Genomic DNA, 18,604 nt, shown 5'->3' on the forward strand with positions numbered 1-18,604 from the left:
AGAGGCACAGCAAGCAGCTCTAAACCACTCCCTCACACATACTTCACTCCAGCCTTTTATGTCTGGTAGGTCCCTTTTGTGTTTTCCATCAACTGAATCACAGGCAGCCAGGTTGGGAGAGACCCTGAGGATCATCTGGTCCAACCTTTCTAGGAGACAGTGGAGTTGAGCTGAGCTGGCCCAGCAGCCTGGCAAGCTGGAAACTGCCCAGTGTAGGGCAACCCACTGCTGCCCTTGGGAGCTGATTCCAATCTCTGACTGTTCTCATGGTGACAAATTTTCTTCTGGATACCAGTCAGAATCTCCCCAGCAGGAGCTTGTGTCCATCACCCCTTGTCTTTCCCATGGGAGCCTTCATCACCCAAGTGCCTCAGTTTAGGAAAGGTGTTGAGCTGCTGGAAGGTGTCCAGAGAAGGGCAAGAAAGCTGGGGAGGGGTCTGGAGCACAGCCCTGGGAGGAGAGGCTGAGGGAGCTGGGGTTGCTTAGCCTGGAGAAGAGGAGGCTCAGGGGAGACCTTCTTGCTCTCTACAGCTACTTGAAGGGAGGTTGTAGCCAGGTGGGGGTTGGTCTCTTCTGCCAGGCAAGCAGCAGCAGAACAAGAGGGCACAGTCTCAAGCTGTGCCAGGGGAGTTCAGGCTGGATGTTAGGAAGAAGTTCTTCCCAGCAAGAGAGATTGGCCATTGGGATGTGCTGCCTGGGGAGGTGTTGGAGTCACCATCCCTGGAGGTGCTTAGGAAGAGACTGGATGGGGTGCTTGGTGCCACGGTTTAGTTGATCAGATGGTGCTGGGTGATAGGTTGGACTTGATGATCTCAAAGGTCTCTTCCAACCTGGTATGGTCTATTCTGTTCTATTCTGTTCTATTCTGTTCTGTTCTGTTCTGTTCTGTTCTGTTCTGTTCTGTTCTGTTCTGTTCTATTCTGTTCTGTTCTGTCCTGTTCTGTCCTGTTCTGTTCTATTCTGTTCTGTTCTGTTCTGTCCTATTCTGTTCTGTTCTATTCTAGCATTATCCCCATTTCACAGGTGGAACAACCAAGTTCTATTCAGCAAGCCTGGGACAGACCCCAGAGTAATGCTGGGTCAGGTCAGGGTGCTGCAGGGAGCTCCCCCAAACACAAAGCTGGAGCTTCCTGCAGACCTACCCCTGGGGTTTTCTGCTCCTCTTTCCCCCAGACCTGTTGGGATGTGTGAGCTGAAGAGGCAGATGGGGGGGTGGAGAGGTGGCTTATCCGGTATGTGTTGTATAAACAACATCTGAAGTCTGGACAATATGAACAAATTTTGTGCCTAATCCATGCAATCGTGTTTGTTATCAGGGAAATGCCTTTTCATGGCTGGCTTTCGTTCCTCCCCTCCTCTTCCTTGTCCCAGGGCTGGAGGAAGCAATAATCACAATGCTGTATTTTGCCCTCTTAACTCTTTCTCAGAAAGCTGTGAAATACCAGCCCCGTGAATAAGCAGCTCCGGGGAAGTTGGGGACGCAGCTCCTGGCATGGATCCTGCCTGCAGCCGCCAGCAGGGAGCTGGGGACAGGCAGAGCCAAGGGACAGCAGAGCCTGGAGGGGCACAAAACTGCTTTGCAGCCTGAAATCCAAAGGGTTCAGTCTTAACACAGGTTGTAAAGGCTTTGTTGGTCATTAGAGAGCTCAGAGCTGCTGCCAAGCACCTCTCTGGTGATTTACAGTTTGCTTTTATTTGTCGTTAGAGTCGAAGTGTTCCACAATAACAAAGGGAAGGTGCTAGGAGCCTCCTCCTTGCTTTGCATTATTGCCCTGATTGCTTCACACCAAGCTGCTGATAGCTTCAGCTGGTGTCAAACTCTGCAGCAAATGGTTGAGTTTGGGCTGTTGCACCGAACCTGGGCTTAAAACTGAGGCTGCTGCATCTTGGGTGCAGTAGAGGGCACAGTCTCAAGCTGTGCCAGGGGAAGTTTAGGCTGGAGGTGAGGAGAAAGTTCTTCCCAGAGAGAGTTGTTAGCCATTGGGATGTGCTGCCCAGGGAGGTGGTGGAGTCCCCATCCCTGGAGGTGTTCAAGAGGGGATTTGATGTGGCACTTGGTGCCATGCTTTAGTAGTCAGGAAGTATTGGGTGACAGCTTGGACTTGATGATCTTTGAGGTCTCTTCCAACCTTGGTGATTCTGTGTGTGATGGGTGCTGAGGCTCCCAGCGTCCTGCTCTGGGAATTCATGGAACCATGGAATTGTTGAGGTTGGAGATCATCAAGTCCTAGAGCTCACAATCCCACCACCACTGCCGCTAAAGTATGTCCCTAGGATGGCATGGCTGGGAAAATCCTCTGCTCAGGGCTCCAATGTGCTGAGGATTCTCTTGTTGGAGAAAGAGGTAAAGTTGCTGAGAGCAGGGAACAGCTCTTCTTCACAGAAAGAGTTGTTGGCCATTGGAATGTGCTGCCCAGGGAGGTGGTGGAGTCAAGAAGGGATTGGATGTGGCCCTTGGAGCCATGGTTTAGTAGTCATGAGATGTTGGGTGACAGGTTGGACTTGATCTCTGAGGTCTTTTCCAGCCTTATTGATTCTATGAAGGGCACTTGGTGCCATGGTTTAGTAGTCCTGAGGTCTTGGGTGACAAGTTGGACTTGATGATCTCTGAGGTCTTTTCCACCCTTATTGATCTTCTGAAGGGACTTGTGCAACTTTTCTGCTGAGTAAGGGGAAATTGGGCAGCAGGAGGTGCACCTGGCTGTGCTGCGGTGGAGGAGGCAGAGCTGAGACCCACACTTGTGCTCTGAACTGGAAGCATCCTGGAGCTCAGAGATGCTTTACTCAGACAGTTTGGCTCAGGGCTTGTCTAATTAAAACCAAACCCTCTTGATGACTTGTCAGATCTCCCTCCATGGCTGATCAGTGTGTCCTGAGCACCACCTCTTTAAAGAGGGTAAACCACCGCGGCAGCTTGCACGGCTGGGAAGGTTTCACAGAAACATTCCTGGTGGGCTCCAGGAGGGATGCAAACCCAGCCCTCTCTGTTCTCACTAGGAAGAAACTGGCCCAGCTCTGGGCTCTTTTCCCTCATCCCAGTTGGCAGCTGCAATCTGGAGCCAATGCAAAGGGAAAGGGTCAGGCTGGTGCAAGGGCGAGGTTGTTCCGAGCGGATTGCTCTCGTATTTGAGTTTATAGAGTGCAGCCTGACCTTTTGGTGACCCTTTTGATAATGCTGGGGGATTTCTGACAGCCTGGTGACCTGCAGGGGAGGTCAGCAGCGCCAGCCAGCCCCTCTCCCTGCTCCTGGCCCCGCAGCAATGAATCTTATTTGACTATAAAAAGCAAAAAGGGCAGAATCCACCTCCAGCTCTGAAAGCAATCACGTCCCTGCCAGCTCAGTCGTTGCTCAGGAGGCTTCATTCTGGGAAGCAGCTTCCCCAAGCCCATGTGGCCTCAGGAGGGGGGGAGAAAAAAAGCACAGCTGGTTTTATCTCCTGCTCTGTTCCCCTTTAGCAGGGTGCTTGGGCAGCCTGGTGGCCCCCAGCCTGGGAATGAGGGAGGGACAGCTGGGAATGATGTGGGGACAGCTGGGAAAAGGCCCTGGAACTGGGATGCTGAGAGCCAGGGTTGGGGCTGGTGGGGGTGAGGATGGCCTGGGCTGATGGGGGTGGGGGTCATGGGGCTGGTGCAGATGCATTTGTTATGTCTTGAAGGTGCCAGGGCTGCTGGAGCTGTCTCCTCCAGAAGGATGGAGTGTCCCAAGAGAGCAGGACCCAAGAGAACCGAGAGGATTAGGACAGGCAGAGCAGTGCTGGTGAAGGGGGAGGCTGTGCATAAATCACTGCTCATGAAACCAACCTTACCCCAAAAGAACAGCTATTAGAATCATAAAATGATTCCAGTTGGAAGGGACCCTTGAAGGTCATCTTGTCCCTGCTGACTGCAGGGGGTGTGTGGACATCTTTAACCAGATCAGGTTGCTCAGGGTCACATCAAGCCTGACCTTGAATGTCTCCAGGGATGGGGCCTCCACCACCTTTCTGCAACCTGTTCCAGTGTTCCACCACCTCAGTTCAGTTGTATCCAGTCCTCATTATTTGTCTTACAAACAGCTGTACTGGTGAATACTGAGAGGATACCTCACACTAGATCATCCCTTTGCCAAAAGGGATGAAGCACATAGCACTTCTGACCCACTCCTGCAGGAGGGAAGTAATAAAGCCCAGCACATTCTGCCTCCTCCTCTCATATCAGTGCAACAAGAAGGGAAGAAGTTCCACAGAGAGAGAGATTAACCATTGGAATGGGCTGCCTGGGGAGGTGGTGGAGTCACCATCACTGGAGGTGCTCAGGAGGAGACTTGATGGGGTGCTTGGTGCCATGGGTTAGCTGTTTAGGTGGGTTGGATTGGTTGATGGGTTGGACATGATGATCTTGAAGGTCTCTTCCAACCTGGTTTATTCTATGTAATCCTCTGCTCTAGTTTCAAACCATTGCCAACAAACCCTTGTAAAGCACTGCACCCCAAAGCAGACACAGCTGCAGCACTGCTGACACCAGAGCTGTCCCTCTGAGCCATCATTTTTCCACAGGAGATCCTCTGTTTGCTTTTGCTTTAATTTTCTCTCTCTTCCTCCCCTCTCCCCCTCCCCCTCCCCCTCCCCCCCCCCATTTATTTTTCTTCATTATTTACTGCCTCTGTGTGTGCATAAAATGCCACTAATGACAAACCATGGTGCCCATGAGTGAGTGACAGCTGAAGGAAGAGAAATGACTAATCAGACCTCCTGAAGCCCTGTCACATGGAGATTAAAATGAGCCCTTTCCCCCTACCCCCCCCCCCCCCCCCCCCCCCCAATGAGAATCATGGGCATCTGAATAATAATATTATAGCCTCCATTAGGATGACAGTGGGGGGAAAAAAATCAGCTCAGACCTGTGATTATTCCTTCAATCTAATAATTATTTAAATACCAGATAACTCCTTTCAGCCTAATTGAGGCCTTTCAGCTGCTTGGGTTTTTATTGTGTCCCTGAATTTACTCTCTCTTTCACCTTGTGGTACTAATAGCTTCTGATTGCTTTGAAGGCCACATTTGAAACTCCCTTCCACAGGGAGGGGGAATGAAAAAGGGGGGGGGGGGGGGGGGGGGGGGAAACCACACCTAATAGTCAAATGATATTAAGGAGCAGAGTTAAAATGGCCTCATTTCCCTGTTTGCCTGCTGTTTTAACTCTCCAGCTCTACCCAGCCACCCTCCAAGCTCCTCCACAGGGTTTCAGGTGGTGTTTGGTGTCTGTGGCACTGAGTGTTGCTTGGTCAGAGATTGATAGAATGGTTTGGGCTGGAAGGGACCCTAAAGGTCATCCAGTTCCCACCCCCTGCCATGGGCATGGACATTTCTCACCAGGTTGTTCAAAGCCTCATCCAGCCTGGTCTGAAATGTTTCCAGGGGTTTCCACAACTTCTGGGCAGCCTGTTCTGGTGTCTCACCACCCTTGTAGTAAAGAATTTCTTCCTAATCTCCAGCCTAGGTCTACCCTGCTCCGGTTTCAATCCATTCCCCCTCCTCCTGTCACTCCCAGCCCTTGTCAAAAGTCCCTCCCCAGCTCTTCTGTAGCCCACTTCAGGTACTGGAAGGCTGCTCTGAGGTCTCCCTGGAGCCTTCTCTTCTCCAGGCTGAACAGCCCCAACTCCCTCAGCCTGCCCCCATAGGGGAGGTTCTCCAACCCTCTGATCATCCTCATGGGCTCCTCTGGAGTTGTGCCAATAGATCCATGTCCTTCTTGTGCTGGGGGCTGCAGAGCTGGATGCATGCTCCAGGTGAGGTCTCACCAGAGCAGAGGATCATAGAATGTTAGGGGTTGGAAGGGACCTCTGGAGATCATGGTGAGCCCTCTCTGTCTGCTGGCCACAGCAGGTGACACATGTTTTACACCCATACATTGTGTCCCACCGACCTGGAGCTTCTCCTGCAGGGCTGACAGAGAGCTATGCGTGGAACATCATCTCCTGACTCCTTTGTGTAGAATATCAGACTCCAGACCGGCAGCATCTCCCCTGAGTGGGGTACTGCTGGTGCTGTTTGGTTGCTGATCTAACCATGGGGTCCTCAGCTTGGTGGCAACTGCTGTTCCAGCTGTGGAGTACCTTATGAAGAAGTGCTGCATGAAAAGCACCTGCAGAAGCACTTCAGGCTCTGGGGAAGGGTGGAGAGGAGATGCTGGTGGCTTTGGTCTCTATATGCTCGATGGACCTGCCTGCAGGAGGCTTCTTCCTCAGGTTTCCAGATGAAGTTTCAGGGGTTTAAAGGTGGAAACCAGCTCTCATTTCCTCTGCTGCTTCCAACAACATTCCCTGCAGGAGCCATCCTTTGAGCTAAGACTGCAGGCTGATGCTTGGGGCTGTGAGCAGCAGGCTTTGTCTTGGCTTGGAGCTGATTTTTCCCTTCCCATGCCTGAGCAGAGTAGGTTAGAAAGAGCTCAAGCACAGAAGGCATTAGCAGGCAGAGGTCAAACCAAGTGGCAAAGCCTGGAGCCTGAACTGTTTACCAATAAGTTAGGAGACCTGCTTAATTCCTGTTGGGCTTACAGCCGTCCTCACTTTATCTCAAGGACTTTGTAATTAGAAAGCCTCCTTTGAATTTTATCTGCAGGGCACACAGGATCTAATCCTTCGCTCTGTGTCGCTTTTCTCTCCCCCAGAACCATGTGAGGGACGTTGCTGGGGCACAGGACACGCTCAGGGGAGACAAGAGTTTGCCTTTCCCAGGATGGAGCAGAGGAAGGCCTGGCCTCGGGTAGCAGACTCCGATGGCTGGTCGGTGGCTTTGCTCTGCCTCTTCCTGGCGTCCCTCTCACGGAACGTCTCCAGCAATGCCTCCTTCAACACTTTCCACTCGGAGAACCGGGACTGGACCTTCAACCACCTGACTGTCCACCGAGGCACCGGGGCGGTCTACGTGGGAGCGATCAACAGGGTGTACAAGCTGTCGGGCAACCTGACCATTCTGGTGGCTCACAAGACGGGTCCCGAGGAGGACAATAAATCCTGCTACCCACCCCTCATCGTCCAGCCCTGCAGCGAGGTCCTCACCCTCACCAACAACGTCAACAAGCTGCTGATCATTGACTACTCCGAGAACAGGCTGCTGGCTTGCGGCAGCCTCTACCAGGGGGTCTGCAAGCTGCTGCGCCTGGACGACCTTTTCATCCTGGTGGAGCCCTCCCACAAGAAGGAGCACTACCTGTCCAGCGTCAACAAGACGGGCACCATGTACGGGGTGATCGTGCGCTCGGAGGGGGAGGACGGGAAGCTCTTCATCGGCACGGCGGTGGACGGCAAGCAGGATTACTTCCCCACCCTCTCCAGCCGCAAGCTGCCCCGCGACCCGGAGTCCTCGGCGATGCTGGATTACGAGCTCCACAGTGACTTTGTCTCCTCCCTCATCAAGATCCCCTCGGACACCTTGGCCCTCGTTTCCCACTTCGACATCTTCTACATCTATGGCTTTGCCAGCGGCAACTTTGTCTACTTCCTGACGGTCCAGCCGGAGACCCCGGAAGGTGTCTCCATCAACTCCGCCAGCGACCTCTTCTACACCTCCCGCATCGTCAGGCTCTGCAAGGACGACCCCAAGTTCCACTCCTACGTCTCTCTGCCCTTTGGCTGCGTCAAGGGGGACACGGAGTACCGCCTGCTGCAGGCCGCCTACCTCTCCAAGCCGGGCGAGGTGCTGGCCAGGTCGCTCAACATCACGGCCCAGGAGGATGTCCTCTTTGCCATCTTCTCCAAGGGGCAGAAGCAGTACCACCAGCCCCCCGACGACTCCGCGCTCTGCGTCTTCCCCATCCGCACCATCAACGCTCAGATCAAGGACCGCCTGCAGTCCTGCTACCAGGGGGAAGGCAACCTGGAGCTCAACTGGCTGCTGGGGAAGGATGTGCAGTGCACTAAAGCGGTGAGGACAATCTCCTGGCCGCGGTAGCCCTCAAGAGCTGGTATCAAAGCCTGGCCCTATGCGCCAGCAGCTGGCAGAGTAGGGTTGGTCTTTCCGTGCCTCGGTTTCCCTGGATGCAGGGCAGCCATAGAAGCTCTTTCTCACCTTTGATCCATGATCTTTTGGTGGTGACAATAAAGGGAAAGGTTAGGGTTAGGGTACTGTGTCCAGTTCTGGGCCCCTCAGTTTAGGAAAGATGTTGAGCTGCTGGAAGGTGTCCAGAGAAGGGCAACAAAGCTGGGGAGGGGTCTGGAGCACAGCCCTGTGAGGAGAGGCTGAGGGAGCTGGGGTTGCTTAGCCTGGAGAAGAGGAGGCTCAGGGGAGACTTTCTTGCTCTCTCCAACTCCCTGAAAAGGAGGTTGTAGCCAGGTGGGGGTTGGTCTCTTCTCCCAGGCAAGCAGCACCAGAACAAGAGGACACAGTCTCAAGCTGTGCCAGGGGAGGTTTGGGCTGGAGGTGAGGAAGAAATTCTTCATAGAAAGAGAGATTGGCCATTGGGATGTGCTGCCCAGGGAGGTGTTGGAGTCCCCATCCCTGGAGGTGTTTAGGAAGAGACTGGACGGGGTGCTTGGTGCCATGGTTTAGTTGATTAGATGGTGCTGGGTGATAGGTTGGACTCGATGATCTCAAAGGTCTTTTCCAACCTGGTTAATTCTATTCTATTCTATTAAAGCACATGAAGATTTGCAGCCTGCTGGAAGTGTTTGTTGTTTCCTACCTTAGGAGGTTGGAGTGAGGTAGGGGTTGGTCTCTCCCCTCTAATATCAGGTGATAGAATGAGAGGAAATGGCCTGAAATTGTGGCAGGGAGGTTTAGGTTGGAGATTAGGATTAGGGGTGGGATCAGCCCTGCCTGGCTGTTCTGGGGCTAGTGACTAACCTGGGCATGTCCCACACTTCAAGGCTGTGCCAGCACCACTGTGTGCTGCCAGCAGCAGGGCTTGTATGGCCTTCAAGGGGAGCCTTTGCTGATGTGAGCCTTCCTGTTTGTGTTACCCAGCACCTCTGGAAGTTGGGTTGAGAGGAACTGAAATGAGTGGAGCAGAGAGTTCCTGCATGGCCATGCAGCTGGGCTAAACCCATGAGAAACCTAGCAGATGGGGAAAACTTAAGGACCTAAGGCTCCTTCTCAGGAGCAGCTGCAGATTGCCTTGGCCCCAAGCAGTGGAGGGAACAAGATTGTCGCAGCTGGCATGGCTGCTGGGCACAGCACCTCGGTGGCTCCCACTGAGCTGTCACCACCACCAAGTCTCCTTTCACATGACCCCAAGCATGTGAGGGCTGCCTCATGCTTTGTTTGACTCATGGCTGCCCCATCCTTTGTCTTTCCAGCCAGTCCCCATTGATGACAATTTCTGTGGGCTTGACATCAACCAGCCCCTGGGGGGCTCGACACCAGTGGATGGAGTGACTCTCTTCACCTCCAGCCGCGACAGGATGACTTCTGTGGCTTCCTATGTCTACAATGGCTACAGTGTGGTGTTTGTGGGGACAAAGACTGGCAAGCTGAAGAAGGTAAGGTGATTTACCTGGCTTCACAGAGCCAGGATTCATCTCTGGTGCATGGAGCTGTTGCTGTGCCTTATGGATTATTTTTGCCCAGTGTGAAACTGGGAGCCAGTAGGGAGTGGGGGGAAAAAACCACCACAGGGGCTGGGTCATAGAGAGCCTTGCATTGGTGAGGCCAAGTCTATCCATCTGCACTCTTAGCACTGAGTGGTGTTGCTGCAGTTTCTGTTGAAGTGGAGAATTGGCAGCAGCAAGGTGCAGCAGAAACTCCTCCAGTGTGGTCCTGGGAAAGGGACCAAAAGAGGCCACACAGTTCCCACTGTGCTGAGGTGTTCCAGACCATCCCCTTGCATGGGCTAAGGGCACCTTCTGGTTCTTCCAGCCAGTTCCTTCAGCAGCAGGGTGATAGAGGTCTCAGCACTGTGCCAGCTCCTGTGTGTGCTGTTTGGTCTGGGGTTTGTGCATTTCATCATTCAGTGAGCTGGGGTTGTGTGTGTGACTGTGGGGCTGATGCAGAAATGAAGCGTTGGACCAGGCTGTCCTAGGAGGTGGTGAGGTCACCATCCCTGGAGGTGTTCAAAAAGCTCTTGGGGCCATGGGTTAGTGGCCATGGCGGTGTAGGGTTGCTGGTTGGACTGGATGATCTCAGAGGGCTTTGCCAAGGTTGCTGATTCTGTGCCTCTCAGGACAGTTAGAGGCCAACCTGCTGTAAGGGAGGAGCTGCCTTGCAACTCCTGAGCGTGAGCCACCCACGGCAAGTTGTATCCAAGGTCTTGGATCTTCCCTCCTTTTTGACACACTGATGGGAATCTTGGAGTGGTTTTGAGTTGTTACCCAGAAATCCTGCTGCAGCGTCTGGGGGAGGCTGAGCTAGGAAGCTTCTGATGGCAAATTTGCCAGTGGTGGAAGGTCATGCAGAGATAGGAAAGGGTTAACTTGCTGCTGTTGGAAACCAAGCCTCGGGGCGAAGTCCTGCTGCTTCTCTCTGCCTCTTCCCTCCTGCTCTACCTTCTGACAGTTGGGTGATTGATCAGGCCTGGAAGATAGCATTCCTCACCCTCTGCATCACAAAAAGTTGCCCAGGGCAAAGAGATGCTCCCACTGCTTCCCTCCTCCAGAGCAGCAGCTGGGGGAGCTCCAGTGAGCTTTAGGATTTTGAAGTCCAGCTGGGATTTCTCTCCCTCTCCCCCAGTTCTCTGAACTGCTCTTTAATAAATGGGGAGCAAAGACTGGCCAGGCCCAGACCCACACCATCTGTGTGGTCCTCTCTGGTCCTCCTCCAGCGAGCTCCATCTTTAACACGAGTGTGGAGATGGCCTTGGGCTGTGTAAGCAGAGGGGACCCCCTACAGCACCATTCATTGGTTGTTGGAGCTGGAGCTGCAACTGGAAACCTGCTCAGCAGTGGCTGCAGAAGTCTGATCCAGCTCCAGCAAAAGCAGCTTTGGAGATGCTGCCCTGGAAGCTGCACATTAACCTGGGATGTGAGTGACAGCTGCCTGGAAGGCAGAGCCTGCCTCTTCCTGCCAGGGAAAGGGTTAACAAAAGTAATCAACAGCAGGCTGTTAATTTTTTTTTCCTGTGTCCTTAAGCAGCAGGGAATTTCTTCCTCATCTCTGCAGGAAGATACAAGGACAGGCAGATACTACACTTGAATGTCTGCATCACTTTAATTACATCAGCTCATTAATATTCATCCAGCACTTCACCAAGTGCTGAGCAGCAGTAAATTAGATGCCTCCCTGGTGCCTCTGGGGTGGCAGTGGGGCAATATTGAGCATGAGGAAGAGGAGGCTTGTAGGCAGAGCCCCTCTGCTCCCTGCCCACCTCTTCCCATGGCACAGGGGGGCACAGGGATGTTCCTGGCTAAATGGGTGGATGAGGTGCCCTCAGCATTACTGCCCAGGAAGATGGCAGCAAGGCTCCATCCAGCCTGGTGCTCCCTGTTTCTAATGTGAGGAGAGGGTAGGGAGGTGCCTCATAGCCTGGCAGATAAGGACCTGGGGGTGCTGGTGGACATCCAGCTGGGCATGAGCCAGCAGTGTGCTCAGGTGGCCAAGGTCACCAGCATCTGGGCTTGGATCAACAGTGTGACCAGCCGGAGTAGGGCAGTGATTTGTCCCCCTGTACTGGGCACTGGTGAGGCTGCATCTCAGATCCTGGGTTCAGTTTTGGGTCCCTCACTCCAAGAAGGACGTTGAGGTGCTGGAATTGGCCCAAAAAAGGGCAGCCAAGCTGGTGAAGAGTCTAAAGAAGAGGTCTGGTGAGGAGCAGCTGGAGGAACTGGGGTTGTTCAGCCTGGAGGAGACTGAGGGGAGACCTTCTGGCTCTCTGCAGCTCCCTGGAAGGAGGTTGGAGCCAGGTGGGGGTTGGTTTCTTCTCCCTAGTATCAGGAGATTGAATGAGAGGAAATGTCCTCAAATTGCACCAGGGGAGGTTTAGGTTGGTTATTAGGAAAAACCTCTTTCCTGCAAGGGTGGTCAGGGATTGGCACAGGCTGCCCAGGGAGGTGGTGGAGTCCCCATCCCTGGGGAGGTTCAAGAAATGTGTGGCCATGGCACTTGGGGACATGATTTAGTGGCCCTGGTGGTGTTAGGTTGAGAGTTGGCTCTTAGAGGTCTTTCCCAACTGAAGCAGTTCTGTGACTCTGTGATTCAGAGGCAGCTCCAGCAAGCAGCCTGTGCCTGCTCTCGCCTGGTGTGCACTGTCCCACCCCATGAATTATGGAGGCTTACAGCAGAAGCAGGCTCTCCAGCAGGCTTTAATTCCCTGTGCTGCTCCAGGTTTGACACCTGCCTTCTAATCTATTCATTCCCATCCATGTCCTGGGCCAGAGGGAGGGCTGGGGAATCCTTCACCTCCTGCTTGAGGCAGTGCTGACCAGGCAGTTAGGTTCATCTCTCAGCAGCTTCCTTCCAGGCACAGCAGCTTTTCCTGGCATTCCAAGCACCCTTATTTCCCATGCATCAGAGCTGCCTGCAGCTGATGAGATCCATGCCTCCTCCATGCTCTCATTCTCTGTCCTGTCCTCTGCTGCAGGGGGCTGAGGAGGGTGTTGCCTAGCTCAGGGTTCTGTCCACACCTTCAGTGCCTCTCCCCTGGTGCTACACGTGAGATTAGCTTAGGCATGGCCCAAGGGAGGCCACGTGAAGCGTGGGAAGCAGCTTTGCATGGAGCTGTGTGGGGCTCTGGGGACTCTCACTGCAGAGCCAGTGGGAACTTAGCAACAGGTTGTCTCCAGTTTTGATGTGTGTTCCACGAGCAGATGTGCCTCAAAGGCAGTGAGGGCTCAGGATGCCCAGGACTGTCGATGTTTCCCCCTCTCCTCTTCCCCAAACGTGAAATGAGGCTGGCAGGAGTCTCCCCACCTCTCCAAGTGCCAGACATTTGGGTAGGAGCCTTACCTCCTGTAGCTCCCCACCTTGCACAGCTCCCCACACAGAGGTGAGTTACCCAAGAGCTCTTCTCCCCCTCCCACAGCCCTTGATTAACTTTGGAAACAAGCTGGTGGCTCAGTCTGAGGCTTCAAAGACAAAAGTGTAGCTGGAGGAGAGAAGTCAGGCAGCCAGCTCTGAAATCTTTCACGTTTGTCTGTGCTTCCCCAGCGAGGATTCATTACTGAGGATGCTGCAGCCTTATCTCATCCATGTCCTCCTGCCCCTCAGCTATTCACCTAACCTCCTCCTGCATGCTCCCTGGCAGAGCAGCTGCTGCTGCTTCAGCCTCTCTGCTCTACAGGAGCTGAATGCTGAAGGTCCCCAAGCCCCTGCCTGCCCTGATAGTCAGGGGTAAGCTGTACCCAGAGGCAAGATGCACTCTTTTCACTGCAGCCCAGTTTTTCCACTTGCAGAATGGGACAACTGAATCCTTGGGCTCAGTGGTGGGAAGAAGTGGTGCCTGAGGAAGGAATAGTAAAAAAAAGCAGAGTGTTTTTTGCTGCAGTTGTCCTGCTTTGGCTCAAAAGGAGTTTAAAAGAGCCACAGACGTGGTGCTGAGGGCCATGGTTTTGCACCAGGCTTGGAAGAGTTAGAGAATGGTTGGACTGGATGACTTGAAAGGTCTTTTCCGACCCAAATGTTTCTGTGGCTTCATGACATCCCTGCCTGCACTCTGCAGTGTTGCCTAGCTCTAGTTTCTTTGGTTGCTCTATTTCTTGGGTAGATCTGAAGTCCCCAGAGCAGTTGGACATTAGGAGGAAGTTCTTCACCATGAGGGTGGTGGAACACTGAACACTGTTCCAGAACACTGGAGCAGGTTGCCCAGGGAGGTGGTTGAGGTCCCATCCCTGGAGATATTCAAGGTCTGAGCAACCTGCTCCAGCTGGGGAGGTCCCTGCTTACTCCAGGGGGGTTGGAGAGGATGATCCTTGAGGCTCCTTTCCAACCTGCTGAATTCTGTGACTCCTGCTCCTTTCAGCAGCCAGTGCTGGCTGATGTGTAGAGGAGAGAGAGAAGTTCTCTGTCTGCTCAGAAGCAGCATGGAGCCCATGGCAGTTCCCCCTGCAGCTTGGTGGTGCAGCTCCAAGGTCTCTCTGCTCCATTGCTGGTGGAGCAAAAGGGAATTGGATCAGAGACTCATAGAATGGGTTGGGTTGGAAGGAACCTTTAATAGGTAGAGCTGCTGGGAAACTTGTTGAGTCAGACCCTCCCCATGCATCTGCCTTTAAGAGGAGCCCCTCTGAACATCTCCAGCCTGATTTTCACACCAGTCTCAGCATCTGCCAGGCAAAACACATCAGGAGAGTTCCGTGGATGCCGTTTGCCGTCAGGAAGAAGACAACCAGCACAGCAGTGCTTAGCTGGAGGCCCTATTAATAGCAGCCCTAATTATATGGCTGCAAATTTAATTCCTGGCAATGATTAGTGTCAAAATCAAAGGCATCACACATCAATATTGATGGCATTGTATGAAGCCCATAAACAGAACAAGCAAGGAGACACATCTCCCCCCTCCTCCACCACCCCCACCCCAGCAGTTAGTTGCTGTTCACTGCTGCATTAATGTCTTTGCTGATGTTGCTGCATGAAAACTGTTTGCTTGCAGGAAGCCACAATTCTGAATGATTACCTGCTAGCCCAGGCCTTCCCCACCTGGCCTTGCTGTCTGCAGGATGGCCCTGCCTGTGGCAGTGGGGTTGGGACTGGGTGATCTTTAAGGCCCCTCCCAAGCCAAACCATTCTGTGACCCTAATGAAAAAGAGACAAAGCCTTTGAAGGGTTTGAAGGACTTCTATTGGTTCCCATTTCATCTCCCATCCCTTGTGCAAATCTCCCCATTCATTTCTCCTGCCCAGGGCTGCCTCAGCTCTCTCTGTGCTCTGCATGCCCAGCTTCATCTCATCAGGCTGAGCACAGGGGCTGGGATGGCAGCAAGGCTCACCACTGAAAATCAATCTTGTGTTTCATCCCAAGAGGTCTGTTTCTTATTAGATCTAATAAATCAGTGAAGTGCCCTTCATTCAGCTTGTCAATGGAGGACATTGTTTGTGATCAAGAACAAATAAATGTCTCTGCTCTGTCTGACAGTGCAGTGCCTGTGCAGGATTTTACCATCCTGCTCTCTCTGCCTGCTGGGGGAAGAGTTCCTGCAGCAGGAGCCTGCAACCTCTCCATCCCTTCCCAATGTGCAGACAGTCATAAGAGTGCACTGAGTTGGAAGGGGCCTCTGAAGGTCATCTACTCCAATCCCCCTGCAGTAAGCAGGGACACAGCCCCAGCTAGAGCAGGTTGCTCAGAACCCCATCAAACCTGACCATGAATGTGTCCTCCTCCATCTCCCTGGGCAACCTGTTCCAGCATTCCACCACCCTCAGAGTGAAGAACTCCTTCCTAATGTCCAACCTCAATTGACCTTGCTCCTTGTCCTATCTGACTCGTGGTTCAAACTGGAAGAAGCTGGATTTAGATTAGAGATTAAGAAGAAGTTGCTCCCCATGAGGGTGGTGAAGCACTGAAACAGGCTGCCCAGAGAAGTTGTGGAGGCTCCAAGCCTGCTCTGTGAGCAACCAACAAGCAGTTCTGCCCAGGGAGGTTGTGGGTGCCCCCTCCCTGGAGGTGTTCAAGGCCAGGCTGGATGAGGTCCTGAGCAATTTGGTCCAGTGGGAGGTGTAGGGGAGGGTTGGAACTGGGTGATCTGAAGGGGGCTTACAAGAAGGCTGGGGAGGGACTGCTCAGGATCTCAGGCAGTGATAGGACTAGGGGAAATGGAATGAAGCTGGAGGTGGGGAGATTGAGGCTGGAGGTGAGGAGGAAGTTCTTCCCCATGAGAGTGGTGAGACCCTGGAATGGTTTGTCCAGGGAGGTGGTTGAGGCCCCATGCCTGGAGGTGTTTAAGCCCAGGCTGGATGAAGCTGTGGCCAGGCTGATCTAGTGTGGGGTGTCCCTGCCCATGGCAGGGGGGTTGGAACTAGATGACCCTTGTGTTCCCTTCCAACCCTGACTGACACTGTGACACTATGATCTTTAAGGTCCCTTCCAACCCAACCCATTCCAGGATTCTGTGTTCACCTGTTGAATGCCTTAATTCAGGGTGGGTGATGTCTGGAGAGGCAAACCTCCCCTTCTGCAAGGGGCAGTGGTAACTGCTTGGATCATCAAGGGAAAGGAGATCTTCAAGTGTTGTTCCATGTTGGTATGTGAGGGTTTTATTCAGCTTGGCTGACTTAATTTGTTCCATTAGTGGGAATAAAACAGGTCTTTCAGGAAGAAATATACATCCCAGCCTGTCCTTATCTGACTTGGTTCCGTGGATGGTTATCTCATCCTTTTAATTCCTCCTTAATTATCACCCCTGGACACATTCTGGAGCACTTGAGGGGGGTTGGGGGGGAAAAGCCTGTTGCATCAGCATGTAGAGAAGCCTAAAGGACACCAGGCTGTTATTGTAGAGCTGAAAATCCTGCCTTCCCAGACACCTTCTGAAGGAGAAGCCTGGTTGGAGGTCAGGCGCTTCACTGACTCAATGATCAATCCATCAGCCACAGAGCACAGGTGTCTGTGGCCCAGCAGAGGTGTGAGGTGGCAGCTGATTCCTGCTCAGCTGAAGAGGCTGTTTAATTGAAAGGTCTGAGAAGCAAGTGCCTGTTTCTTGCCCTAGGATGTGAAATAAAGAGAGGTCTCTTCGGGGCCTGTGCTGCTGCTGCTTCGCTCCCAGGTGAAGGGTGAAGGGCAGCCAGGGTGGTGAGGGGTCTGGAGAGCAGCTCTGATGAGGACTGGCTAAGGGAGCTGGGGTTGATTAGCCTGGTGAAGAGCAGGCTGAGAGGAGACCTCATTGCTCTCTATGGCTACCTGAAAGGAGGATGGAGTGAAGCTGGGCTTGGCCTCTTCTCACAAGGAGCTAATGATAGGACGAGAGGCAATGGCCTCAGGCTGCATCTTGGAAGGCTCAGGCTGGATAATAGGAAGAATTTCTTCCCTGCAAGAGTGTTCAGGGATTGGAACAGGCTGCCCAGGGAGGTGGTGGAGTCACCATGCCTGGAGGGGTTCAACAAACAAGTAGATGCAGCAGTTCAGAACATGGTTTGGTGGCCATGGAGGTGTTGGGTAGAAGGCTGGACTTAACAATCTTGGAGGCCTTTTCCACCCTCAATTGTTCTCTAAGAAGCTGGGATTCTTTTTGACCCTAAACAAGGATTTTCACACCACCAGACAGCAATTTCCTGTTGCTTCCATCAGTGTAGAAAGGCTTCTGTCAGGTTGTGACCCCAGAATCACAGAGTGGTAAGGATTGGAAGGGACCTCTGAAGATCATAGAGTCCAACCCCCCTGGCAGGGCAGAATAAGGCATCCCCAGAGTGCCTGATGGTTCCTTACACTGGTTACTGCTGGTAGCCAGGAGTTGGAGCTTTATTTTGTGCAAGGGAATCTGAAAAGTGATCAAAGCCAAAGGAGATCCCTAACATGAGTGTGTCAGGGCTGGAGAAGGCACAGAGCTGCCAAGTCCCTCTAGATTCTGGGGTTTGAGCAGTTCAGGCCTGTCCTTATCTCCTCTTAAAGGCATGAAATTGGTCTCCTCTTCTCCCAACATTACTCCTCCAGCTCTGTTATCTGCTGCCTGGCAGAGCAGGTAAAATAAGAGAGGGGGAGGGAAAAGCAGCAGGTAAAATAAGGGAAGCTGGGCTGTGTTTTTGGAGCTGCTGGAGAGCCAAGGGGCAGGTGTTCAGGAAATGCTATGTGAAATGGAGCCAGGTGGGCTCAGAGGCTGCTTTAATCTGTTTCTTGGCTCAGGAGATGCTGATGGCTCTGGTTCTTACCCAGGTTCAGGCTCCTTGAAAAATCAGCTTGAAATTGTGGAGTGCAACAATTACCTTTCATTCATTTCCACAGTGGGGCTGGTGAAGGAGGGGGGTGGCTGGAGAGCCCTTGTGAGAACCAACCTGCTCCAGAGAGCATGCAATGGGTTGGGGGGGAAGGGATCTTTGAAGCTCATCCAGTGCAACCCCCCTGCAGTCAGCAGGGACATAGAGTCATGGAATTGTCAGGGTTGGAAGGGAGCTCAAGGCTCAGCCAGTTCCAACCCCCCTGCCATGGCCAGGGACACCTCACACCACAGCAGGTTGCTCACAGCCACCTCCAGCCTGGCTGCAAACACCTCCAGGGGTGAGGCTTCCTGTGCCTGTGCCAGGCTCTCACCACCCTCATGGGGAACATCTTCTTCCTAACAACCAAGCTGAATCTCCCCATTTCTAGTTTTGCTCTGTTCCCACACCCCCCACACCCCCCCCCCCAGTCCTCTCACTCCCTGACACCCTCAAAAGTCCCTCCCCAGCTTTCTTGTAGCCCCCTTCAGATCCTGGAAGGTCACAATTAGGTGGCTGGAGCCAGGCAGGGCTTGGTCTCTCTATAGCTCCCTGAAAGGAGGTTGGAGTGAGGCTGGTTTTGGCCTCTTCTCCCAAGTAACTAAGGACAGCACAAGAAGAACTGGGCTCAGGCTCCACCAGGGGAGGTTTAGGTTGGAGATTAGGGAAAAAACCTCATGACTGAAAAAGAGGTCAGGGATTGGAACAGGTTGCCCAGGGAGTCACCACCAAACCCTGTCCCCAGCTTTCTTGTAGCCCCCTTCAGATCCTGGAAGGCCACAAGAAGGTCTCCTGGGAGCCTTCTCTTCTCCAGACTGAGCAGCATCTGCCACTAGAGCAGGTTGCTCAGAGCACTGA

At 53.1% G+C, this 18,604-nt stretch overlaps 1 protein-coding gene across 1 annotated transcript in view; it reads left to right on the forward strand.

Annotated features, from left to right (window-relative positions):
* PLXNA2 (plexin A2) overlaps window positions 1–18,604 on the forward strand; it is a 221,599-nt gene that overhangs the window by 20,058 nt on the left and 182,937 nt on the right. Inside the window, 2 exon segments of the mRNA XM_068159599.1 lie at window positions 6,649–7,904; window positions 9,275–9,457. Coding sequence (XP_068015700.1) covers window positions 6,717–7,904; window positions 9,275–9,457 — 1,371 coding nt within the window. The 5' untranslated portion in view covers window positions 6,649–6,716.

Source organism: Melanerpes formicivorus, unplaced genomic scaffold (assembly GCF_026170545.1).
Source record: "Melanerpes formicivorus ecotype bairdi unplaced genomic scaffold, bMelFor1.0.p_v2 SCAF_46, whole genome shotgun sequence".
In the NCBI taxonomy this organism is placed as follows: Eukaryota; Metazoa; Chordata; class Aves; order Piciformes; family Picidae; genus Melanerpes; species Melanerpes formicivorus.